Consider the following 27,970-nt stretch of genomic DNA (forward strand, 5'->3'; position numbering starts at 1 on the left):
TGGTGAAGTGACTTCAGCTCTTGGGCGATCGTGCCGTGAGTCTTTCTCAGGTTCTCTTCTCTAGTCCTTCGTCGCCAGTGTTAGATCAGGCGCAGGAACAGAAGACGTGACCAGCTCGATACATGTAGCAACTTTATTTACATAGTAACAGTAAAAGAAGACTGCTGGCGCACTGCCGGAGCTCTCCTTATATTCGCTCCCGGCAGACGCACCGCCCCTAGACAGGGATTCAAATCTCCCGCCCGATGGCTGGCAGCCAATCAGGGCGGATGCCCTTATATGGACATAACACTTACATTTGTAAGCATGTTTGCTCTAAGGTCTTTTACATTCCAAAAATGGAAGGCCTTGTACTTTTCTAAAACCCTGTAAATTGCACACACAATACGGAGGTGGAGGGGAATGGAGGGAGGGAGGGAGGGAGGGAGGGAGGGAGGGAGGGAGGGAGGGAGGAAGGAAGGAAGGAAGGAAGGAAGGAAGGAAGGAAGGAAGGAAGGAAGGAAGGAAGGAAGGAAGGAGCAGATTCTATCTCCCACTGCTACAACTTCAACCAAACCAAATTACGGCGTATCCATGACAAATGGAGGCAAATATACATGTGTCCCAGGTTAATGTTGCAGGATCCAATCTGGGTCAGTCACTGGGACCAGAAATTTAGTCTTCCAAACTTTCTGACTCATTTTGGAGCCCATCCTCAGGGAACTTCTTTCTCTCTACCAGAATGTAGAGAGAACTATCTCTTGAACCCAAGTCCCCCTCCCACTCATCAATCTTACATGTTTTACTATTAGCTAAGATAGGTATGGGTCCGAGAGAGGGAACAAGAGCTGCCATAATCCTTGTCATTATTTTTGTAACAAACAGTACAACAACATCTTAAGGCACATTATTTGAGAGTGAATTAAATGTAAAATAAGAGAGTTTTCTGATTCCTTAAATTCTAGAACAATGGAAAGGACTTCTGCTATAGACTGCTATTAATGCCATCTCCCAAACACCACATTCTTGTCTGGAAGCTACAGTTTCCATTGTCTTTGCTGCTTGCAAAACTTTTAATGGAACGGGTTTTTCTAGCAAAAGAATACTGATTTTATCTTTAATGAGCAACCTATGATTTAGCTTCGGGAAATTGCTTCCTGGCCCTAAACTGCTTGCTAGCTGGGACTGCCGTACCACTTCAAAAACTGACAGCGGAGACTGTTCTTGTTACATCCAGGGGACAAATCCTGACATGCTGAGAGTTGCTGCTGATGTTAGCATGGAGCAAGAAAACTTGTCTTCTAAAAATGAGGACGTTCTCAGCTGGGATATTAATGACGTCAAACTTCCCAAGGTAGGTAGCTCTAACATAATGCTTATTTTACACCATCATAAATTATTATTTTTCCATATTAACTTTTGCAGAAACCATGGTCTATCTTTAGTCGCTATTATTAATGCAGCATTTATTGGTATTATTCCATATACTACTACATGCATCAGAAGTTAAGTGGAGTTGAACCTACTTGGTATTTGGATAAGAGACTACCTGGTGGGTTAAAAGTTGAAAACTTCTTCAGAGAAAGCAATAACAAATCATTTCCATTCTTTTTTCAAGAAAATTACATGAACATGTCCACTAAATCACTAATTTGATTCAGAATATGCTGGAATGGGATGGGATGGGATGGGATGGGATGGGATGGGATGGGATGGCATGGCATGGCATGGCATGGCATGGCATGGCATGGCATGGCATGGCATGGCATGCATCTGAACTGAGAAAGATGGCTGTGTGTTGAAACTAACATTGTTGCTTTGGATTCATATTAAACAAGACTAAATAAACCACGATAGAGTCTTATGTGTGATCCATTCAGTACACTGTTTCTTGACCTAAGCAGAATACATTTCTGTGTATATACTATTTTATTTAAATCTGTATTGATCTATTTCAGTGTTTCCCAATGCCAGCAACATTAAAAAGTCTGGACTTCAACTCCCAGAATTCCCCAGCCAGCATGCATATCTCAAAGTTGCCAGCATTGGGAAACACTGATTAATGGGATGAGTCAACATCCAATCCATTGTCAACATTAACATCTAAAGCTAACACGTAATTCAAACCTTCATTTGAAACCTCTGAAATTCACTGGTTGATCCTGATGTTACAGAGAGGTGTAGAGAATTCATCAAATATTGGTGAGGCCCTATTAAATTGGTCAAAATGGGCTTGGCAGCTTGTATTCTTGTTCCAGCAATTGTTGCTGTATTATTGCAACATAATTTTTTTTCTATTCTTTGACCAAACTAATAGTCACAAGCTAATGTGTCATTTTTCTGAGGAAAAATGCCGCATCAATTTGCATTTCCCCTGTGCACACATGAATTAAAACCACATCTTGCAAGAAGACAGATATATTTGGAATTCTTGAAGATGAGTGTAATTAACATTTCCCCTCCTGGGGAATGTAATTAACCTAGTTCTGTTATTCTTAGACATCCTAATATTTAATGGCCCGAGGTCAGCAAGTAATAATCCATGAATTAAATATAGAAGTTAATAATGTATAAAAACCACCCAAAAAAAGGGTAGCTTGAAACCTACTTTTGTCCTTGTACCGCCATCTCATGATATTAAAACAAGACAGATATTGTGGCTTGAACATAATTAATCAGTCTTGAAGCTGAAGAGATATTCGCTCATCATGCTTAACTAAATTTCCATTGATTTCAGTGAAACATCCAATCTTATTACTGTATATATATGACTAAAGGCTAAGGGCCATGGATAGGAAGTTAATGCCTAAATATTTTCTCTTCCAACCTTTTGCAAGTCCTCTTTTTGAGTGTGTAGTCTAAACTTTTCAAAATCATCTCAGCCTGCATCACAAACTCAGAAATCTGCAGAATGAAAAACAGCTGTATTACTTTTTCTCTCTCTTTCTTCGTTTCAAATGTAAAATTCTTTGGCTTCCTCACAGGATGTAAAACAGATAGACTGGTTTCAGGAATGGCCTGATTCCTATGTAAAATACATCTACAGCGCAGATGATAAAAATGCTCAGAGGCACCTGAGTAGCTGGGCCATGAGGAATACCAACAATCACAACTCGCGCATATTGAAAAAATCCTGCCTTGGTGTCGTGGTCTGTGATAGTGATTGCTCCACTTCGGACGGAAGGAAGTTGTACCTGAGACCAGCCATATGTGACAAAGCCAGGCAGAAACAGCAAAGTAAGTAGGGACAAGATTCTTCATCTATGCTCCTTGAGGTGGCTTCTTTTGCATAGAAAATATTCTCAAGCATTATCCCTATAAGATCCTTTCTACTTGCAATCCAACTAACTTTAATCACAAAAATCAATCTAAACCCCCCCCCTTGTTTTTTGGTTTTTTTTCTAAATCTGCAATCTAATGTTAAGCTCCTTCAAAAATTCAGTAGAGATTCCGCTGAAATAAATTAATGCAAAATCTTCAAGATGATGCACCAAGTAACAGTAAATCATTGTGCTAGGGGAGGTGGGGTTTAACCTCAATTGATTTCGGCAGTGGAAACCGAAGTATCCAAAATGTAAGTACAGCGCATCACATCAAGAGACACCAAAGTTTTTGTTTTTTTTTTAGATGACCACAAAATACTTTCTACAGTGGTTGCCAATTGGTGAATTTGGGGTTCAAAGTTTGATGAGAATATCCTGAAAAGAGCTTTGACTCCCCCCCTCAGGTGAGACCAGGGACTCATGGACAAGAGGCAGGTCTTTGGTAGACACATGTGATGGAAGTGTTTAACCTGAGAGGTTCATGTAATTCTTCCACCTCATGTTCAAAGTTCCTTCCTCCTAGTGTTCATAAGGCAGTTTAAAAAATTATCTTTTGCTATGGTTTTCAATCAGTTGATAGTTTGAGGGCATACATCTTCTTCTTGTTGTTGTTGTTGTTCACCTCCCAGAAGCTACAAATTGGAACAGATCTCCACAATAGTGGTTTTTAAAATTAAACATAAATAAATACTAGAAGAGCAGGGGAAACCTTGTTCTTTCTCTGTCTGTAGATTAGCTTTAGAAATCAGAAGAGGACTGCTCCTTTATTTTTTATTTTTTTTTTAGTTGTACGAGGCTAACACTTGTGTTCTGAAGTAGCTTCATTAAGAAGATCCTCTAAATGCATCATAGAAAATAAGAAATGAGATCCCATAATTTACACAATTACACATTTTCCCAATTTCTTCGAGGAAAATTCCTTAAAGGCGTTTGGTAGTTAAAAAAAAAGAACCACAATGAGGAGTTTTATAAAATTTCCTGACATGTACTGGAGACAGGATTACATGAAGATATTCAAAGACATGTCAGTGGTGAAAGATTTTTCCCTTATTGACATATTCCTCCCCTATTAACCCATTCTACTAATATATGGAATAGGACTAAGAGAATTTGTGAATCATTATTATCTTCAAAGTACCTTTGGGGAGCTATTGTTAATCTTTCGATATTTGTTTTGATCTACCATATGAAATGAGAAAGGTTTCCAAACTATTGTGCTGATGATTCCATCAAATATCTACTCCCCAAGAACTATTATCCAATGGAATGGAAACCTCCTTCTATTTAAACAATTAGCCCAAGGGTAAGCAACTTTTGGGGATAAGTGTACTTAGTTAAAATTTAAGAGTTTGTTGGGGTTGTTTTCACAGACCAGCTGTCATGAGAGAGGCTTATACATATACAGAGTGATTACATGTAATGCATACACACTGACCAAAAGATACACTGCCAAGATTCCTCCTGCCCCTCCTCTCGTTCTCCCTCCCTCTCTCCTTCCCTCCCTTTCATTTTTAGATCAGATGGACACACTTTCAAACAAAGCCCTGTTGTGCAGTCACAGTCTCCCATTTTATTTTATTTTTAAGGATGTCTGTCGGATATACCTAGGTTCGAAAGGCATTCTTGTAAGTAACAGGAGTTGCCGTCCATATTCCACCTATTTATATTCCATATACCTGTTTTAAATATAAGAATCCTTCTGGAGCAATGGAGCAGAACATGAATAATTGCTATAAAATTTACTAGCGAAACGTAGAGAATTAAATAGGATAGATAGACAGTGTCAGCAACATTTGGACTGAAGGACCTACAGGTAGAATAGGAGATCCAGGTGAAGCCATTCACCATTCTTAGCTTCTGCAAAAGAGAACCTGAAGAAAAATCAGGGACAGAAAAAGATCTTATGAAAAACAATGCAGAACAATATCTCAAGGAGGAAAGGAGCAAAATGGTTGTCAAAACAAGTTATCATGACAAACAAAAAAAGATGGAGGATGAAAGGCTTGGGCTGCAAGAGAGATGCTGAATGCAGACTCTCAGTGTCAAGCAATAAAGGTCAAGAAAAGATACCTCAATCAAAAGAATCAATAAATAAGAAATAAATAACAGGGGAAAGAATAATGAAAGTGATTTTTAAGATGATCCCAAAACCATAGAAAAGTTTACAGTTAACATAGGGATACTCAAGACTAATCACAGTGGACATCTAATACAAGAAAATGAGGTTCCAAGAAGTTGGAAAGATTATACTGAAACTCTTCACAAATTGGACTATAGAATGAATAAATATATAAACTAAATTATATATAAATTGCCATATATAACATTATATATAAAATTTAAATATAATTTATCTAAAAGATATATACGATTGCCTGTCTTATATATTATAACCCTGGGTTGCTCACACATATACAATCACACAAGGGGAGAAAAACACCAGATCAACAGGCAGGTTTCAGAAAAAGAAGGGGAACATGAAATCAGATAGCTCACATGCATGTGTGCAGAAGATTATTTATCCAAGGAAGGAAAGCTGTATGTGTGTATGTATGTGTGAGTTTAATGAAATTCCATATGATGGAATTTTTCCATGACTTCCCATTGGACAATTCATGACTGCTGTGCCCTCCTACCTGTCTGTTCTTAAAAAGCAGTGGCCAATCACTTTCTTTCCATGAGGCTATTCCTAAATAAATATGCTTTTATATGGGTATGCATGTATATGTATGTACATATGCATGCACCACCGTGCATGTATATATACATGTGTGTGTGTGTGTATTTACAGTATATATATTTTCAGTGTAACTGTAAATTAGTTCGCATGTATACATATGTATTCATAGATATGTGCATACCCATGGCATCAAGGCACAACAACGAGTTTTAAAATAAAAAATCTTTCTTATTGCCTTGCTGGTCTTTCATAGCTTCTATGAATGTATGCTATGGTATATATCACAATGGTTGCAGCACTTTCTTTGGAAGTAGAAGATTTCTGGATTAAAACCTGGGGAAATTGTTTATAATTCTTCTTTTTCATTCCTTGAACTTTGTACGCTTCCCTTGACTTTTTTTTTTTCAAATAAGTGCAGCGATTCACCATTTGACAGTTCTGCAGTCACTTAAGGTAGGAGAGCTTCACTTATACAGAAAGAAAAGCCATAGTTAAGAGAGAGGGGGAAGCCTGCTGCTACCTTCAATCCAAAATGCAAAGGTTATACTTATTGTGATATTATACCACACATGATAGCAGTTCTAGAAGATATTAGATACTACGATAGCCACTGATGGTGTTTCTGGCTCTGGGACATAATCCATGAGCTGTGATTAGTCTGCAAAACACATCAGTCAAAATGGACAGGAGTGTTCAAGGCGATTTAAAGGGAAAAAGAAGACTTTAAAATTTCAGCAAGAAAATGTGCCCAGAGTTCACATTTGTGATGGAAGGGAGATACCTGCCCTCCAAAAGTGGTTGCTACTCCAGTCTGGTGGGAGAGCAGCTAGGCAGTGGAGGTAACACCTGAGACAAGACCATGAATGATATTTCGACAACAAAGATGAGAATAGCTGTGGTAACAGCCTTTCCAAAAGTAACACGATTATGAAAGTTGGACATTAAAAAAAGTGTGAGAGAAAAAAGACAGAGACATTGGTTTGGAGATGAATATTAAGTACTACAAGGTTGACTCAGCCTTCTATCCTTCCGAGGTCGGTAAAATGAGGACCCAGATTGTTGGGAGCAAGAGGGTGACTCCAGGGGTGAAATGTAAAATTTGTTACTACCAGTTCTGTGGGTGTGGCTTGATGGTGGTGGGGCTAATGTGACTGGGTGGGTGTGGCCAACTTTTTTTTAAAAAAAACTTTTCAAAGCATTTTTTCTACAACCTCTTCGGCCGAAGAGGTTGCAGAAAAATATGCTTTGAAAAGCCTCTGCCGATCAGGCAACACAGCTGGGATCGTCAGAGGCTTTTCAAAGCAATTTTTTTTATCACCTCTTCGGCCGAAGAGGTTGCAGAAAAAAATGCTTTGAAAAGCCTCTGCCGATCAGGCAACACAGCTGGGATCGTCAGAGGCTTTTCAAAGCAATTTTTTTTATCACCTCTTCGGCCGAAGAGGTTGCAGAAAAAAATGCTTTGAAAAGCCTCTGATGATCCCGCTGAGCCGCACGATCATCAGAGGCTTTTTTTTTTTTAACTTTTAAAAGCATTTTTTCGGCAGAAGAGATTGTAGAAAAAATGCTTTTAAAAGTAAAAAAAAAAAGCCTCTGATGATCGTGCGGCTCAGCTGGGCATGGTGGGGGGGCGCAGGGATTTTTGCTACCGGTTCTCTGAACCACCCGCCACCATCGCTAATATGGCTCCTGGTTCAGACCGGGTGATCCGGTCTGAACCAGGAGCATTTCACCCCTGGCTGACTCTGTAAACAGCTTAGAGAGTGCTGTAACGCACTACGAAGCGGTATATAAGTCTAAGTGCTATTTTATTACTACTATGGACTGCAAGAAGAACCAATAAATCCTGGATAAGCTAAAACTGACTAACTGCTTCCTTGAGACTACGATCAGCAAACAAAAAATCAAATCTTTCGGGTATCTGACGCTAACAGATGGTGTCCCATGCTGGGCAATACTGAAGAATGTAGAAGGCAGAAAATTCAACAGGTGAAGTGGATGGGTGGGATAGAACAGATTACTAAAATCTTCTTGGAGGTATACAGATTGTTGCTGGATCTACCTTTGTTCCTCTCCAGGTCTCCAGGATTTGAGCCTGACTTGATGGCACCTACAGGTGGTCCTTGACTTACAGCCATTCCTTTAGTGACCGTTCAAAGTTACAACGGCACTGAAAAAAATGACATGACCGTTTTTCACCTTTATGACCATTGCAGCATTCCCATGGTCATGTGATCAAAATGTGATTATTGGCAATTGGCATGTATTTATGACATGTGATCACCATTTACAATCTTCCCAACTGGATTCCCACTTGCAAAGTCAATGGGGAAAGCCAGATTCGCTTAGTGACCACATGGTTCACCTAACAATTGCAGTGATTTGCTTAATTGTGACAAAAAGGTCATAAAATGGGACAAAACTCACTTAACAGCTGCCTTGCCTAGCAACAGAAATTTTGGGCTCAGCTGTGGTCATAGGTCAAGGACTACCTATAATTAACTAATCTCCTTCTCTTTTCCCACTTGCTTTACAGATGTGGTATAATATGCTTTGCTATTATATTTGAAAAGTATTTTTAAAATGTTAAGTAATGTAAAGCATACTTTTACAAGCTGATGCTTATCGTTAATAGTGTTGTAAAAAATATTGCAATGGTAGAGAAAGTCAGATAAAGTATAACTTTCTACTACTAAGTTCTTTTACAAAACAACTCAAGGCAATTTTGGAACGCTGTAAATAGATACTTGTTAAATATTATTGCTTGGAAAAATATGAACAGTGATATTTATTGAGGCTGTAATCGTATGTCCATTGATTTCAAAGGGTTTTCTTTCTGGGTAAACATAATTGGGTTTATGTTATGAAATCATGGATAGGTGGACTAGACTAGACTAGAACAGAACAGAACAGAACAGAACAGAACAGAACAGAACAGAACAGAACAGAACACTTTATTTGGCTAAGTCTGATTAGACACATAAGGAATTTGTCTCCAGTGCAGAAGCTCACAGTCAGTGGGGAAATCCAAATTTTTTACTATCGGTTTTGTGGGTGTGGCTTGGTGGGCGTGGCTTGGTGGGCATGGCAAGGGAAGGATACTGCAAAATCTCCATTCCCTTCTCACTCCTGGGTGAAGCATATTGCAAAATCTCCATTCCCACCCCCTCTGGGGCCAGCCAGAGGTGGTATTTGCTGGCTCTCCGAACTACTCAACATTTCTGCTACTGGTTCTCCAGAACCTGTCAGAACCTGCTGGATTTCACCCCTGCTCATGGTGTACATGCAAAGCATGTACTGGATGTTTGTAGTTTTTAATATAAGGGCCAAATTTTTAATATATTTTAAACTGTTTTTTAAATTTTGTGGGTATATGTTGTTTTAATATGGCTGTACACCGCCCTGAGTCCTTCGGGAGAAGGTTGGTATAAAAATTTAATAAATAAATAAATAAATAAATAAAGCAGCAGAATAATAATTATCATCATCATAATACAAATAAGAAGGGGAAATAAAGAAAATAATAATAAGAATAAATGATAACATATAGCTATATTACATGGGTAAACATACATAGACATTAGACTGTGAGAATTAGGTGTTCAGCAGACTGATGGCATGAGGGAAAAAATTGTCATCCTGAGGGGAGGAGTTGAAACAATTTATGTCCAGAATGTGAGGAATCTGTGGATGTCTTCTCAGTCCTCCTTCTGACCTGCGAAATATACAGGCAATTATTTTAAAAATGCATATCTATAATAGTGGAATAGCAAAAGTTACAGTTTTATAGACTATGGATATTTTTTCAAAGGAAAATCCTTCCCTAGTTAGAGAGGATATTCCCTGCTAAATGGGCATGGGATTGAATTTTGGAAAACAAATTCTATAATTTGTATGACTGAGATATCCTTTATTTCTAGAACAAATATTTAGGATTTATAAGCAAGTAAAAGTTGAATAGGTTTCAATGATTTTTAGTGGACAGAACAATGGATAGAAGTAATTCCATTTGTTTCAGTGGGCTCTACACATTGTTAAAAAGCCAAAATCCACTTGTAGACTCCTTTTAATCCAACCCCAGGTAGGGCCACTGCTAAAATTTCTGGCACTGTAGTCCATATATCTGGTGGGGATCCAGGTTTGGGAATTCTATATAAACTATGATTTAGATGCTCATGATGATGATTATTGCTATATGACTTGAAGACCGGATTAACCTTACACTATGTTTTGAATGCCATTAAAGAATGGTCTATATATCCTTCAGGGAAACCATGTCCTAATTGTAATGGACCTTTGAAACTGATCCCATGTCGAGGCCATGGTGGATATCCTGTAACAAATTTCTGGAGACATGAAGGACGGTTCATATTTTTTCAGGTAAGCAAAACCAAAACAAATATTGAATTCATTTAAAGCAAGTGAGTTCACGTGGACCTGTTTATTTATTTTGATGATGAGCATTGCATGATATTGAAAAGGTAGGAACAAAAACCTGGTAGGAACAATGATGAAAGAGGACTACACCCTTTGGTTCTCCTTGGAAGCTTCCAATATCCATCTCATTGGCCATAGTGGACCCAGGATGTAAACCAGGGGTCAGCAACCTGCGGCTCTGAAGCCGCATGTGGCTCTTTCACCCCTCTGCTTGCAGCTCTCTGTCACTCACTCAAAATATTCATCACAACCACCAATGTGCGACACCCACCGGCACACTATTTATTGAGCTTTTCAACCCCCGGTAGGCCAACCATGGATAAATCCAAGAAAAGAAAAGTTTCAGAAGAAAACAGAACATTTAATTCGACTACATATGCTAGTTTTGTGGCCGCTCAAGAAATAGTCAGGCACAGGAAGGGATTTGTGGCTCCCGGTGTTTTCTTTTCTGTGGGAAACGGGTCCAAATGGTGTTTAAGGCTGCTGACCACTGAAGTAAACTAATCAGGTTTTTGTCCATCAGGATGTTCTTAAACCAGGGAATGTTTGGCCTTATGTTCTGCAATGGGGGCTCCAGGAAGTCTTTCTAATTTGGAGCCAATTTATACAAGTTGGGTCATACCAGCAACTGCCAGACGTTTTTTGAAAGAAATGATACAGAACTTGGCACAACACCCCCAACTAAATCCAGAAAAGCTTCTAAATTTCTGTCTTTGTTCCCTGATCTACAGAGACCTGGCCATAGTGTGCCTCCATTAAATCATTAGAGCCCAACCATGTCCTTAATTATTAAAGGTAAATCCCATTGGATTATATGGTAGCCACAGAAAATTCCTTGGGTCAACATTTCCACCCAAACCTTGGGTCATTTAGATTAGAGGCCCCATTCTGGAATTTACACCTCTTTCACTGATTTGCATGATGCTATAAGTTGCTTCTTGTCTTTATATCATTATGCCTCTCTTCATTTATTTGTTAAGTCAAAGGGAGCTCATGATCACCCAAGACCAGAAACCAAACTGGAAGCAGAAGCAAGAAGGTCAATACAAAAAGCATATATTTCAATTTCTCCAAGACTGAAGAGGAACAGAGAGATGGAGGTAAATTTTCATAGAATCCAATACCCAAACGACCATGTACCGTTATCATAGATTGGGTTCCTGAAGCTGAGCATCCAGTGAGGATTCAGCATGTAGTGGGGATTTTTTTTAAAAAAAAAAATGATTTATATGCCACCCTTCTCCGGAGACTCAGGGCGGCTTACAGTGTGTTAAGCAATGAATTGATTGAAGGTTTGGTATTAGTATAGCCTTAGTACAATTTGCCCTCCCTGTAGTTATGTTCCTAAATTGGGATGGTTCCTTTGGTGGCAATCAAGTGACAAAAAGTGGGTGCCACAAGGGTCGGTCCTCTCGCCCCTTCTGTTCAACATTTATGTAAAGCCGCTGGGTGAGATCATCCGTGGCTTCGGGGTGGAGTTCCATCAGTACGCTGATGACACCCAGCTGTACATCTCCACCCCAGGCCACCCCAACGATGCCCTTGAAGTGATGTCCCAGTGCCTGGAGGCCGTGCGGGCCTGGATGGGGAGAAACAGGCTCCGACTCAACCCCTCCAAGACCGAGTGGCTGTGGCTTCCAGCGTCCCGATATAGCCAGCTGACGCCATCGCTGGCTATTGGGGGCGAATCACTCGCCCCCACGGAGAGGGCTCGCAACTTGGGCGTCCTCCTGGACGCACGGCTGTCTTTAGAAGACCATTTGACGGCCGTGGCCAGGGGGGCTTTTTATCAGGTTCGCCTGATACGCCAGTTGCGCCCCTTTCTAGATCGGGACTCTCTACGCACAGTCACTCAGGCACTAGTCACTTCCCGCCTGGACTACTGCAACGCTCTCTACATGGGGCTCCCCCTGGGGTGCACCCGGAGGCTCCAGCTGGTCCAGAATGCGGCCGCGCGGGGGATTATGGGGGCGACGAGGCGCTCCCATGTGACACCTCTCCTGCGCGAGCTGCACTGGCTCCCGGTGGTCTTCTGGGTGCGCTTCAAGGTGTTGGTGACCACCTTTAAAGCGCTCCATGGCTTAGGGCCGGGGTACTTACGAGACCGCCTACTGCCACCAATAGCCTCCCACCGGCCAGTACGTTCGCACAGAGTGGGCCTCCTCAGGGTGCCGTCCGCCAGACAATGTCGGCTGGCGACCCCCAGGGGGAGAGCCTTCTCTGTGATGGCGCCCACCCTCTGGAATAACCTTCCCCCGGAGTTACGTATAATAACAGACCTCCGGATTTTTCGGCGGGCCCTGAAAACTTATTTATTTCAACTAGCTGGGCTGGCTTGAGCTAAATTTTAAATTGGTTTTAAATTGGGTTGTTTTAATTTACGGCCAGAATATCTAATTATTTTATTACTGTTTTTTAAATTTTGTATGCTTTGTTTTTACTTAGGCTGTGCACCGCCCTGAGTCCTATTTGGAGAAGGGCGGTATAGAAATTTAAACAAATAAATAATAAATAAATAAACCATTTCTTTATAAGGTAATAATCCAAAGAGAAGTCAAGCTAAGAGGCAGCACTTAGTCAAATTTGGCTAATCTAAATAAATAAAAAACAAAACAAAACCACAAAGTCACACTAGTTAACACTTGTATTGGAGACCACAAAAAACAAACACCAAAACCGTCAACTGGGAAGTCAACATGTCAACTTCTGGGAGGAGGCAATGGCCAACCCCTTCCATATTATTATGTTTTATTGATTTATATCTTTTTGGTACATTGCCCAGAATCACTTTTTTTGTGAGATGAGCAGCTGCATAATTTGATGTGTAAATAAATAAATAAATAAATATTATTTCTAAGACACCCAAAAGGATATTTACATGGAATCACCAGGATTCAAGCTCAATGGAAAGGACACTTTCCCTGTAAATTTATTGTTTTTTAAATATGAATTTATTATCTCTGTAACGTTATTGTTTTTTAAAATATTATTAGTTGTTTTGTCATAAAAAATAAAAGAGAAGGGAGAAAAACAAACAAAACAAAAACATACATTCAACACTAGCAACAATAAAAAAAAGAGAAAAAGTAGCATACAAAAAAAGAGGAAAAAATTGATCAAATAAATTTAACATTTAACACGTAGGATCCACCCTGGCTGGGTGCTATAAAAAAGAAAAAACAGTAAATTCTCCTCCCCTTTTTAATTTATTCATTTCAAAATCCATTCTTCAACAGTTGGCATCCCTTTTTCTTTCCAGTGTTTGGCAAGTACAACCCTCACAGCCATTACCATGTGAAGGACTAGCACCCCAAATTGTTTTTTCAATTGGCTTGTCCATCATACCTAAAAGAAAAGCTTCAGGTTTCTTTTTCTTTTTTTAAAATAGTTTTTATTAAATTTTCCAACATTTAAAACACATAACACAAATTTACACTTAGAACAGCTTTTCCATATCAGTATCCATATCTTTCATAGCAATCATATTAACAAAAAATTCTATTCCTATATATCACTATCCTATATTATATCCCTATTTAAACTATAATAACATCTAGTTACATCACAAATCAATATCATATATTTCTTATAAATTGTACATACTATATATTATAGCTTCAGGTTTCAATAATATTTGTATCTTAAATATTTTTGCATTGTAATTCTTATGTTTATTCAGTATGTTTTCACATATTTGCAAGGCCTCCAAATATGATAAATTGAATCTGGATTTTGATGACATTTCCAGCATGTATTAGAAATCCCTTTATACATTTTCGCTAGTCTATCTGGGGTCAAGTACTAATGATACATCGTTTTATAAAAGTTTTCTTTCAAGCTATAATTTAATGTAAATTTTAGTCTATTCGTCCATGCATTTTCTGATTTATCTAGCATTATATTATATGCAAAACGTTTTGCCCAAAATTTTGGGTGTAATAATGTCATTATTAAGTTAGTTATCAACTCCCTTAGAAAGGAATAGCTTTCATTTGCTGGGGCTTTTCTTTCTGGCTCTATTTCTGGGGGGAGGAAATTTTACATTTTCTCATTAATCCTACTCACAAGCAACTTATTGCTTGGCTAAAAAAAATAATAATACAGCAGATGTAACCATCCAGCCCTGAAAAAGACAGGATCCTGCTTTAAGGTCAAGATAGATGTAAGGAGAAAATGAAAAAAGCAGAAAAAGTGAGTTAAAAGTTCTTCCTAATGGAGAACATGACTCCCTCTCTGGGTTAAGTTGACTGATCCTATCTGGCTTTCCCCCTCCCAAACTGTCAAATTTGCCCTTTTCTGAGTTTTCACCATCTGTGTGAGAACTGATCCTCACAGTAACTGAGAACATTCAAAAAGCTGAAAAGTCCAAAGAGCAGAGTGACTTCACATTATAATTTGAGTAGTAACTTTTGGAGTTCAGCTATAATTTTGCTTTGAGAATGAATGGATCTTTATTAGAGCTGAATTGTAATATGATGGATTTTTCTTAAGTCCCTGACAGGAGAGATACAAAGTGATGATACTTTATTGTTAATTGTTCCCAAACACGAAGAGCGAATATCACACAGTAGCTTCAATGGATACTTCAGAGAGAACCCAACTCAAGAGCTAAATAATTGCTTGACTTTCACCAAAGGCTTCAGTTCCGGAAAGTTGCCCTATGTATTGGAGCACACTCAAGATATGGGCTACAGCAAATACTTGGACATGTACAAGCCAGTTGGAAGTGGTGAATATGATGGTGGAGACCCAGTGGAATTGTTAGCTTCCGATTGTTCTGAATACGGGGAACCAGAAAGCTGGAATCAAAACCTTGACTTAGGAAGGCATCTTCCATATGTCAGTGGCTCTACTACAGTTCTGCCAGGTCTACCCAGTGAGACACTATCTTCCTTTAACACAGTAGATTTAAGTCCCCAGCATGTTCCTAGTAAGTGGGAATCCTCAATGAAGGTTGGTTACCACTCCTTCAGATCTCCTGGGAATATACTTGGGGAAGATATATCTGAAATCAAAGCACCCCTGTTTTGTAACAGTAACCATTCCTTTTGCCAGCTGTCTCCAGAGGACCCTTACCTCGCTGGAGACACTGCCCATCACTATTACCAGAATTCCTTGCCCCTCAAAAGGAATGAGTGGCCCAGCGAGGAAGACCCAAAGTATACAAATCTCGACCACTGTAACAATGAGAAGTTTTTCAACTTCTTTCCTTTGCGGTGAAGCTCTTCTATCATCTCCCCCAAGTTGTGAGACAAACATTGTGTTGCCACTCGATTCTGGATGTCACTTAAGTTACATCCCACATGAGTATTCTTTTACATTTTGTAGTTGAATTTCTTGATTCAACATTTTGTGGTTGAATGCATGCAGCAATTTGGGTGAAGTATTTCACAGCGAATAAGTTGGCTATATTATGCCTGCACTCGTGGATAAATCATGAAAGCACAGACTGAGAGTTCCACTGATTGGATGCACTCCTCTGCACGCAGTGAGCCCAGGTGCTTCACCTACTTGTGTATCCATCCCGTTTTAAAGCTATTTTTTTCTTCTTTCTCAGAGTGAGAAATAACTTTTAAAAAAAATATAGAACTAATTTTATTAGGAATGACCATTTACAAGTAGACTCTTCTTAGTCTGTATCAAACTGGCATGAGAAATGAGACTTACATGTGTTATGTTCAAACTAACTACTTTATTGTTTTCTGCCTATGGTACAGGAATCTCCACAGGTTGGCAGCTTTCATTTGATAAAGACCAGATCAGGCTCAGAGGCATTTGGAGAAGGGGGTGGCTGTCAGACTTTGTGCTCTTGTATTTATGTAGGGAGTCCGGGACCGGGCTGATGTCTTGCTTGAGCCCTCCTTCCATCCAGGATGGTTGCTCTCCAACAATACAACTAACTTATCATGTTTTCACCTTTTGCTTTGAGTAGCAAGATGTAATTTCACAATGGTATTTTTATATTCTAGAATTCCAAATACTGGTATTCATTGCTGTTTTGGTGTTTTGATTATGATTAAAAGGATATTTTTACACCTTAATTTATTGATTGTCCATGAAATTGTTATAATGACCTCTGAATATCTCACATTAAAAACTGCCCTGGTGGAGACCAAAATGATTTTAAAAATGCTCATTTGTAAGTGAGTCATTCTTTGTACACAATAAAAGACTGTTCCTTCACTTGGAAAACGGAAACTCAAAAGTTGGCAGAGGGAAAATAGGGGCAGATCAGCCTGTATCAGGGGTGAAATCAAGCAGGTTCTGACAGGTTTTGGAGAACCGGTAGCAGAAATTTTGAGCAGTTAGGAGAACCAGCAAATACCACCTCTGGTTGGCCCCAGAGTGGGGTGGGAATGGAGATTTTGCAATATCCTTCCCCTGGAGTGGGGTGGGAATGGAGATTTTGCAGTATCCTTCCCCTGCCATGCCCACCAAGCCACACCCACCAAGCCACACCCACAGAACCAGTAGTAAAAAAATTTGGATTTCACCACTGGCCTGTATATTTGGCGAAGATAGATCGGCAGATCTTTCATCTTTTTATGCCCTTGAATTGCTTATCCTACCGTCTTATGGAATGGCTTTCCTTCTTTCATTTTTGGGGGCCAATTACTCAACAGAAAGCAACTCCCAAAAGCCTCATAAACCAACACAGTTCTTATCCAACATGTACTTAATGGGATGGGTACACATTTTGCTGCTAAAACAAATAAGTTTAATTAATTAGTAGATGATTACTACAAGGATACCCAGAACTACTGTATAACATTAGTACTTACAACAGATGTTGGAAGAAGCCAAAGATTTTAAGAAACCAAAGATCTTGGTGTGATGGAATTGCATCCCATAATTCTAGCTGAAATTATTTTAGGTATCCACATTTACCATGTGCCTATCTCCTGTAATGGCTGCCAGGAGGTGATGGCCATGTACATCATATTTCAGCTGCCTTCTCGGTTCTTCATTTTTTTTAGTGCAGGTGGTTTGAATGAACCTTAATGATCTGCTTGGTGTCCTTGGAACCCCAAACAGCAAATGGCTGCGGAGATTATACTGGCATACATTGGATTGCAGGCTGCTTACCATAGCATAGCATTTCTATTTGCACTGTAAAACATGTTACAACTAGGAGGAAACTGGGCAAGCACATACATGGCTACAAACATTCAATTTATCATGCTTGAATGATACATTCCAGGTAACAGACAGGTAACAGTCACTCATGCCCTCGTCACCTCTTGCCTGGACTACTGCAACGCTCTCTACATGGGGCTCCCTTGAAGAGCACCCGGAGGCTCCAACTGGTCCAGAATGCGGCCGCGCGGGTAGTTACGGGAGCTGCATGGCGTTCCCACATAACACCGCTCCTGCGCGAGCTGCACTGGCTCCCAGTGGTCTTCCGGGTGCGCTTCAAGGTGTTGGTTACCACCTTTAAAGCGCTCTATGGCATAGGACCTAGTTATCTTCGAGACCGCCTGCTGCTACCGACAACCTCCCATCGACCCGTGCGCTCCCACAGAGAGGGCCTCCTCGGGGTGCCATCAGCCAAACAATGTAGGCTGGTGACCCCCAGGGGAAGGGCCTTATCTGTGGGGGCACCTATCCTATGGAACCAGCTGCCCCCTGAGATAAGGAGAATCCAAGACCTCGGTGCTTTCCGCCGTGCCCTTAAAACTTTCTTTTTTCATCAAGCTGGGCTGGCTTAACATATTTTTAAATTTTTAATTTTTAATTGGTTTGTCATTTTAAACTGGGGCCAAATTAATATATATTCTTTTAATTGTTCTTAATGTTTGTATTGTATGTTTTTATCTGGCTGTACACCGCTCTGAGTCCCTTGGGAGAAGGTGCGGTATATAAATTTGAAATAAAATAAAAAATAAATAAAATAAAATGTTGCTCAATGCCAAGTAAATGGATAACAGCACTTTTGGTAGGATTTCTAAGTTTAAAATTGAAAACTGTACATATTCAGAGGTTTTTTAAAAAAGAGCAACAAGATTCTTCCTGTTGAATTCTGCATTTGCTCAGGATTAACCCATGGAGGTTGTGCAGATGAAGATGAAGATAGTTTTCTTTTTTCTGAACTTTCTCTTTTCACTCCTTCCATTTCACATTTCCATTCTCTCTCTCCCTCTCTCTTTTCCCTGACATAATCTTTCCCTTCCTAACAACATTGTGTAAGGAACAGATACTTCTTCTAAGAAGCCTTAAATTACCTTGCAGAAAGTTTTTGAAATTTAAGCCAAAAGTTTCATGTATGCCTAGAGACAGAGTTGCTCCATTCTGCTTTAAACCGACTATCCAGAAGAAGCCAAGATGAGAAATGAATATTAGACTGGAGATGTAATGGTCCATTTAATAATACATCTCATTTCAGTTCTGGGAGGACGCAGTGAGAAGTTGACCACAATTTCTCTCAGCTAACCTTTTATGGCTATAGAGTACAGGTCTCCAAACCTGGCAATTTTAAGAGTTGTGGACTTCAACTCCCAGAATTCTGAGAGTCGAAGTCCACAACTCTTAAAGTTACCAAGTTTGGAGACCCTCTCTATAGAAGAGTTTCTTCATCAAGGCTCTTTGGATCATCCTGAACCCATAGCTGGTATTTCCCTCAGCTAGAACATCTTTTGTGCATGTATTGCACTCCTGCAGAAACATCTACTGGCTCCTGGAAATGCTGGATGAGGCCTCAACAAGAAAGCAAGAATTTTCAGTTTAGACGGGCTCTTGGAGGTGATGCGGCTCTGTGAAACAGCTTCAAGAAGATGCTGCACAAAACCTCTATGACAAGATGAAACCTCAACATTTTCAGAGTTTGTAAATGTTTATATTAAATGGGTATATTAAAATTATTGTTGTTATTTATTAAATTTATAGATAGCTCCAGTCATCCTTAACTCTGAGTGGTATACATACCCAACTCTATAAATCGGGTTAAAATCGTAACAGAAATTAGAGTAATGCAACATAAATAGCAACATAAATACAAAAGTTAGGGAACATAATACCGTGTTTCCCTGAAAATAAGACCCTGTCTTATATTTTTTTGAACTCCGAAATAAGCGCTTGGCCTCATTTTTGGGTAGTCTTATTATTTTGGGGCGTGTGGAGGAAACCAGAGGAAATGGTGGGGACCGGCTGTGCATGCGTTTAAATATTTTCAGGGAGGGCTTATTTTCAGGAAGGGGCTTATTTTAGCGCATGCGCTCAAAAGCCCGATTGGGCTTATTATCAGGGGATGTCTTATTTTCGGGGAAACAGGCTAATAGAATTGAACAAAGAAGCAAACATCATACAGGCAGTCCTCAACTTACAACAATTAATTTAGTGACCATTCTAAATTACAACGGCAGTAAATAAAGTGATTTATGACTGTTTTTCACACTCACGACTGCTGCAGCATTCCCTGGGTCACCTGATCAAAATTCAGATCTTGGCAACTGACTCATATTTATGAAGGTTGCAGTGTCCCAGGGTCTTGCGATCGCATTTTGTGACCTTCTGACAAACAAAGTCAATGGGGAAGCCAGATTCACTTTACAACTCTTAACAACTGCATTGATTCACTTAACAACTGTGGCAAGAAAGGTCATAAAATGTAGCAAAACTCACTTAACAACTGTCTTGTTTAGCAACCAAATGTTGGGCTCAGTTGTGATTGTAAGTTGAGGACTACCTGCACTGTCCGAAGCAACATTACAATATCTCTGCCCCGCCCAATTTTGAAAATACGAGAGTCGCACATACACACACCCCAGCAGTTTTGTGATTACATTTGCGGTGCTTGGCTACCAGGTCACCTTTATAGTCATTTGCAGTATCTCATGGTCACATGGCCACAATTTTCAATGGGTTGTATTTTTTTTTCTGATTTCTGGTTAAAAAACACCAATTGGGTAAATTTGAGTCAACCGCCACAAAAGAAGTCATAAAATTGGATCCAGTGACCCACATAACTACTGCAATGACTTACGATCATCATTCTGGGCTCAATTACAGTAAAGTCAAAGACTACCTATACAGTATACTGCATAAATCTAATCTATGCCAAGAGTTAACTTGCTCATTGTTTTAGTGATAAGGCTACAACTGGAGTTAACAAATGCACATATAGCCCAGATGTGTTGGACTTCAGCTTCTTTAATCAACGATCTGGGTTCTCCAGAATTATTGTATCTGGAAGGTGCTAGGTTGGATAATTCAATAACTATGAAGCCTATCGGGTCATCGGTATTTTTTCATTCCGCAAAGGTGGGGAAAATAGGGAATGGGGATCCTGGGCGAAAGTACAATCAACAGTGCTCTTTCAGTGGGAGGAAGACCTTGTCTTGCCACCTTCCTGATAAGCTTTGTGGGTTGGGGGTAGCGGTTTCTACAAGACACTGAAACCAGTGATAGCTCCAATGCCATCTGAATGGCAACCCATAGCCATTTCCTGGTGAGTAGAGAATGTTATACAATCTTTTAAGAAGGGCCACATTAAAAAAAAATCTATTTCATTGTCTAGATTTCCCAACTAGAAAGAAGAAGGGAGAGAGGAAAGAAGACAGGGAAAGGAAAGGAAAGGAAAGGAAAGGAAAGGAAAGGAAAGGAAAGGAAAGGAAAGGAAAGGAAAGGAAAGGAAAGGAAAGGAAAGGAAAGGAAAGGAAAGGAAAGGAAAGGAAAGGAAAGGAAAGGAAAGGAAAGAAGGAAAGGAAAGGAAAGGAACTTGGTACAGATTTTTCAGTTCTTAGATATTGGGAGGGCTGGAGTCTCTTCCTTCCTTCCTTCCTTCCTTCCTTCCTTCCTTCCTTCCTTCCTTCCTTCCTTCCTTCCCTCCCTCCCTCCCTCTCTCCTTCCCTCCCTTCCATTTCTTTTTCTTTCTTTTCCTTCCTTCCTTCCTTCCTCCCTCTCTCCCTCCCTCCCTCCCTCCCTCCTTCCTTCTTTCTTTCTTTCTTTCTTCCTTCCTTCCTTCCTTCCTTCCTTCCTTCCTTCCTTCCTTCCTTCCTTCCTTCCTTCCTTCCTTCCTTCCTTCTCTTTATTGGGAAGAAACCTGATCTCAAGGTGGCTCTGATCACAAGAAAATTTGTGTTTCCTGAGACTCAGGAAAAGTCAATTTAGAATTTTGAAAGAAAAAAAAACCACATTGAATCTGTCTTTGAAACAAACCACAAGCAAACAAAACTGTTTTGTAAGAGCAAAATATGACTGTGCCAGTTGATATTTATCCAAAATTCTCAACCGATAAAGATGTTTAGCTTGTTGTTAGCTTGTCTTCAAAGACAGCTCTACATGAAGCCTATGAAAATAGTTAGAACTCACTTGGATGTGAAAGGTGATAAATAGAGGTTACGTTTTTTATGATCATTTTGGCAAGAAGACAGACAGTCCCTCACTTTCAACTCATCTTTTGGAGATCACCAGGACATGTCCACATACATTAATGGGCAAATGGTTTCTCTCTCTGTTTTCTGGAATATTTTGTGAACTTCCCTAACTGCCTGGGGTCTTAGTAGTTGAGTGGCCTTCCCTTCAAGTACTCATCAAGGCCTGCTCTGCTTAGCTTTTCTGAGATCAGCCAAAGTCAGATCAATCAGAGCCCATGGTGATATTCAGGTCATAGAGGGCCATGAGCTATAGATCATTATCTCTTCGTGTCAATAGAGCAACAGATATGCAGAAAAACAGAGTTTTAAGTGCCCTGTCCCATCAGGCTGGTCAAGGTGATGGAGAAATAGTGACAGGTTTGATGGTTGGTTTTTAGTGGAGCAGTTCTATAGATTGTCATACTAAACTGGCTCGAAATACCATCCAAGGACAAAAGGTCCTCTTTCCAATGTCCTTAAAATATTGCCATGCCCCTGCAGAGTGGCCTTAAGCAAGGACTTCAGTTGCTGTAGGCTTTCTTCAGTACTCTGGAGATAATCCTATTGACCCAATTTATAACCCTTGGAAGAATCTTTTGAAAAATCACTAGATAGATTAGAGTCTCACCTCTTAAGGCACTAGGGCTTCATGCAAACCCCCACCAGCCGTGGGTGCCCCCCCCCCCCCAAAGGCTATCCAAACGTTGCCACTAACCATGCACAATATTCCTTTTTTTTACATGACAGCAAGAAAGCATGGAATACACAGTAATATTCAGGCCAACTGAATTCGATTAAAAAATTTAAAATTTAGATTATATATGTTAAATAATTGTACTTCTCCTGTCAAGGGCTGCTTTTTTGAAGGTGGCCCAAGGCTCAGAATGGTCTTTAACCCACAAAGATGCACACATCTAATAACGATGTGTACATCTATTGTTATTGCCATTGTTATGAGTGAACCATATTTTTAAATCATAGTTTATTAGAAATGCCGTTGCAGAGTTCTTCTGCAGAGAATAAACTTCTTTCCTAATGGATACACACTTGCTTGATGAATTAAATTTACATGGCTAATATTATATTCCAAAGTTCAAAGGAAAAGCTAATAATGAGGAAAGGCTGAAGGAATGTGGTGAGATGGACAGTAAAGAAATTTAATAAACAAACAAATAAATGTTGAGTCTGAAGATAAAAAGACTTAATAGGGGAGACATGATGACCATGTTTAGGTGCATAAGGGATGCTTACAGGATGATGATCATGAACTATTTTCCATACCATAGAAAGGACCAGCAATAATGGGTGTAAGGGCAACTACCTAGTTTTCTTTTAAATAAGAGGAGAACCAGTTCGGTCTAATGATTAAGGCACCAGGCTACAAAGCAAGAGACCATGAGTTCAAGTCAGTGGTGGGTTCCTCCCGGTTCCGCCGAGCCGGTAGCGGTGATGATATGATGTCACCGAACCGGTTCTGGCCCCCCACCCCACCCACCCACCCCGTGTTATTCTTACCTTTTATTTGGCTCCACCCCCAATCTATTGCTGCCTCCTGAGTCCCAGCTGATGGCTAGAGGGAAAAAAACTGTTTAAACTCTTGCCGTGGGCTTCAAAGGACTGCCCTACAGCTGATCAGTGTTAAAAGAAAACAAATGAGTAGACCGGTGCCTGCAAAAATCAATGGGTAGACCAGTGCCTGCAAAAATACACGAGTAGATCAGTGCCTGCAAAAATAAATGGGTAGATCAGTACAGCTCTGCAAGCAGTTAAAAGCCTGGTAGACCAGTACCTCTGCTAAATCCTAAAGAATTGTCACATGACCATCAAGCCACGCCCACAAAATAAGTCATGCCCACAGAACCGGTTGTAAAAAAATTTAGAACCCACCCCTGGTTCAAGTCCAGGGGTGACATGCTCCCGGTTCAGACCGGCTCAGGCGAGTAGGTAGCGATGGTGGCGGGCAGTTTGGAGAACTGGTAGCAAAAATCCCTGCCCCCGCCCCCCATGCCCAGCTGAGCTGCGCAATCATCAGAGGCTTTTTTTTCTTTTACATGCCTCTGATGAGCCAAACTCTGATGATCCCAGCTGAGTTGCCTGCTAATCAGGCAACTCAGCTTGGATCGCCAGAGCCATGTAAAAGAAAAAAACTGTTTTCTTTTTAAATGGCTCTGACGATTCAAGCTCTGACCACCCCAGCTGGGTTGCCTGCTAATCGGTAGCAAAAATCGCTCCCCCTCCCCCCCTCAGCTTGCTTATGTTAGCTGCTGGTCGCAATGCCTTGCTGTAATCCCTGCAATCCATTGCATCAGCAAGCAACTGAATCTCCTTGCCTGCAATCAAGCAGGCAGGGAGTTGTGGACTTCAACTCCCAGAATTCCTCAGCCAGTAAAGCAAAGCTGGCTGAGGAATTCTGGGAGTTGAAGTCTACAAGTCTTAAAGTTGCCAAGGTTGGAGACCCCTGTTCTATTGGGTAAGTTTTTTTCCCCTTTGGGAGCTTTAAAAAAATAGTTAATTGGGGTTTTTTAGTTGTTGTTTTTTTTAGACCTAGCCATTTAAAGTTTAGGAAGTTTTAAATTTAGCTGCTTTTATATAAAAATAAAAATAAATTAAAATAAAATAATATTTGTGCAGCTTTCTGAGATTTAGTGTGTTTCTGTAGTGTTTCACTCTAACTACAGAAAGCTGTATGTGGAATTTTGTGTGTGTAAAGTGTGAAAGTTGGTTTTTTGGGCTTTTTGTGGCTGTGTGAGGTTCCTGCTTGTTGCAGGGGCCATTTTGGGTCTAGCACAGTTGCTTTTGCATTGTGGGTAAGCCAGTTGTGTTGTGTTGTGTTGTGTGTGTGTAAAGTGTGAAAGTTGGTTTTTTGGGCTTTTTGTGGCTGTGTGAGGTTCCTGCTTGTTGCAGGGGCCATTTTGGGTCTAGCACAGCTGCTTTTATATTGTGAGTGAGCCAGTTGTGTTGTGTTGTGTTTTGTAATTTAAAAAAGGGCAAAGAAGTGACATTGACTTGGCCATGCCCACCTGACCAACAAGCCATGCCCTCCCAGTCACCTTACCACCAAGCCACACCCACTAATTAAGCCACACCCACAGAACCGGTAGCAAACATTTTTAGATTTCACCCCTGTTCAAGTCCCATCTTAGCGATGAAAGTCAACTGAGTGACTTTGGACCAATCACTCTCTCTCAGCCCAACCCACCTCACAGGGCTTTTGTTGTGGGGAAAATAGGAGGAGGAAGGAGCATTGGATACGTGTACCACCTTGAGGTATTTATAAAAACAATAAAGGCGGTATACAAATGAATAAATAAATAAAAATCTCCCCAATGGTAAGATCTGTAGAGGATCAGTCTTCCTATGGAAACTGGAGGTTTGTAGGAGTAGGATGGTTTTTTCAGTACGTTGCAGAGGGATGAACTAGATATCCTTGTGATCCCTTCCAATCTACAATTCTATAATTCTAATCATTTAAATTTTGCCTGTGCAGAACACATCCAAGCTTATGGATCTCTTCTCTATGATGGTCTCAAATGCTTTGTTTAAAGAGTTTGTCTGATGTATCTAGGCTGAGTTTTTTTCCTTAACCAGTTACTCTAACTTGTATATTATTTGTAAGCTATTTGGAAAATATCTTTCGTTGCATAATACACAATCTACCCCATCCATTCTTTCCCTGAGGACAACTGGTCATAAAGAGAAATTTTCAAGGACATAAAATCATTTATATTTACAGCCTGTAACTTTCTGTTCTTACTGGTTTAACCCAATCGAAGTTGAGCGATCGTCTGTAATTGCCATATTTCTGCTTAAACACCAGTGCGACTCAAGCCTTGTTTCCTCAATTCTATGCAGCAGCACAGAAACTGACAAGAGAGATATAAGGGAAATTAAAGTAGGCTGACCACCATGAAGCATTTGGAATATCGTCCCCTTTTCTTGACCAGTGCAAAGTTTTGCATCGACCTAGTTCTGAAATATTAAGAATATTTCGAGTTTAGCAGTCTTTGAGGCTGAACAGGGAAGAGGGAAAAGAAGCTTTGGACATGATGCTGCCCAAAGAAAGCATCCTTAAGTACAGTTAGTGAGCAAGGTTATTTAACACTGAACTCTTCTACATAAGATTCAGGAGAATGTTTTAATGGATGCCAGTTTTTAGCCTGAAGTGTTAAAATGACAATTTTTCATAACTTAGAGATCGTAATCTGTTAACATTAAAAAAAATCTGCCTCTAGGGAGAATTTTTACCTTCAAAAATATGATAATACACACTTATATTTACTATCCCATATATATTATATCATAAAAAAGCCTTTTAATTAAAACTCCAAAAAAAAAAGAAGAAAAACCAGATTGAAATCATCTCTGTTTTGTCACATATCCAGACAAACATTCATCTTTTCTCTTCATATTTTCTTTAGCTTTTCAGGTTTAACTAGATTTTTCCAACCATTGTCTTTAATAAGCAATCTTACAGAGAAGAAGAAAGTAGTTAAAGTACCGTGCGTTTGTACATATATGTGTCTGTGTATACATGCACGCCTACACAAGTGAGTCTATAGTCAGAGTCACAAAATCTACGGTATTTTCCATAACTTTTTCATTTTGACTCCAGCTATCTGTTGTTGATGAAATCCAAGTATGTAGTGAAGTTTTAACCTATGATTCATCAATCTTCTGCCTGGCTAAAGACAAGATATATTGCAAAGGAGTTGCCCAGGAATTTCCTGGATGCTATTTTTTAACCAAAGACAAAAGGTCCTTTGCCAAGGAAGGAGCATCTTGTGGACATAATTTGGAGAAAAGAGAAGGAAAAAATATGATTACACACTTCCTTTTCTCTAACCCATTCCCCACTTTCCAATGCAATCTCTGAGGCTTTTTTTTTTAAATCAGGTGTTCAAGTATCTCTAGTGTGGTGCCTGCTTCATCCTTTCATGTTCACATGCTTCCCACAATTTACTCTGAAGGAAAATGAAAGTCTGAATTTGATCGAATTGATCTTTTATTCATCAAGTTAATCATCTCAAATTAACTTGACTGTTCCTATGATTAGGAAGAGAGAGAAGAACAGTGAAAGTAGATAAACTTTAGATTCAACCTTTTAATTGTATTGTAACTAGGAAACAGTAGAGCTAACTTCCTTGGGATTTCAAAAGAGTACCAAAAGAACTGCTTTAGGGTTTAAATTCTCAGGAGATCATGGCCTGCACAATGGCTTTCTTAGTGCCTGGCAAACTGAATAATGGTTTACCAAATATTGCAAGTACAGAAATACTTGGAGTCCTGAGTGCTCTGAGCTTTCATTGCAGATGTTTCATTACCTGACTGAGTAACATAATCAGTGTTTCGTTGCCTGTTTATATACAGTAGCTTTCCCTGCCAGTGTTGGTGGGGGTGTGGTTTTCTCCTTAAGAAGGGATTAAACAGGGATTAACAGACAAATGATCAAATGGAAAACAATACTCTAATGAAGGAACTACTAAGAAGGAAACCACACCTCCACCAACATTGGCAGGACAAGCTAAGGGCACTCCTAATCAACCATATTTAAAAATATGGTTCGCTCATAACAATGACAACAATGCATCCTTATTAGATGTGTGCATCTTTGTGGGGTACAAGCCATTCTGAGCCTTGGGCCATATCTGAGAAAAATAAACTTGGTTATGTTGAAGAGAATCCTATATTGTTCCTTTTGGGGAACTCCAGAAGGCAGAGATTGCTAAATTGTATTTCTTTTTTGATATTTTGTTGTACAAACCTTACCCATATAGTTATTTTATGGTTCAATATCTTGTGCAAGTCCAAGTCACTGTGATCATTCTGTGAATTATGGCTAGTGTGAATACAACCTGAATTATTGCACTGTTTCTTTAAATTCCTTCTCCTCTCCCTTTATACAATCTATATATAACCTGTCTTCATACATGCCACATTTCTCACCTGCTTCAAGTCTAATTGTGACTCTGGCCCAAGATTCTGGCTCACTGAAAACTATGACGTCTAATATTAAGGTGAGCAATCGTCCTCCTTTAGGGAGGACGGTCCTTCTTTTATAAGTTCTGTCCTCTCTTGAAAAGTGTCCTCCTACATGTCCTCCTTTTCAATATTTGAAGACTAATCTATAAATCTCCGTATTCGATCGATGCCGATCCGATCCGTTGCGTGTGATGTGATATATTTGTATTTGACATGAGGATTCA

The 27,970-nt window shown here is 39.8% G+C and overlaps 1 protein-coding gene across 1 annotated transcript; it reads left to right on the forward strand.

Annotated features, from left to right (window-relative positions):
- Positions 1–1,231: 1,231 nt before the first annotated feature.
- Positions 1,232–15,636, forward strand: GCM1 (glial cells missing transcription factor 1). The gene is made up of 5 exons (XM_070932287.1): positions 1,232–1,333; positions 2,964–3,216; positions 10,247–10,359; positions 11,397–11,516; positions 14,908–15,636. Exons 1-5 carry the CDS (start codon positions 1,232–1,234, stop codon positions 15,634–15,636), a joined length of 1,317 nt encoding a protein of 438 aa, XP_070788388.1.
- Positions 15,637–27,970: the final 12,334 nt, after the last annotated feature.

Source organism: Pituophis catenifer, unplaced genomic scaffold, assembly GCF_029215685.1.
Source record: "Pituophis catenifer annectens isolate HBS135680 unplaced genomic scaffold, rPitCat1.0.hap2 SCAF_1, whole genome shotgun sequence".
Taxonomy (NCBI): Eukaryota; Metazoa; Chordata; class Lepidosauria; order Squamata; family Colubridae; genus Pituophis; species Pituophis catenifer.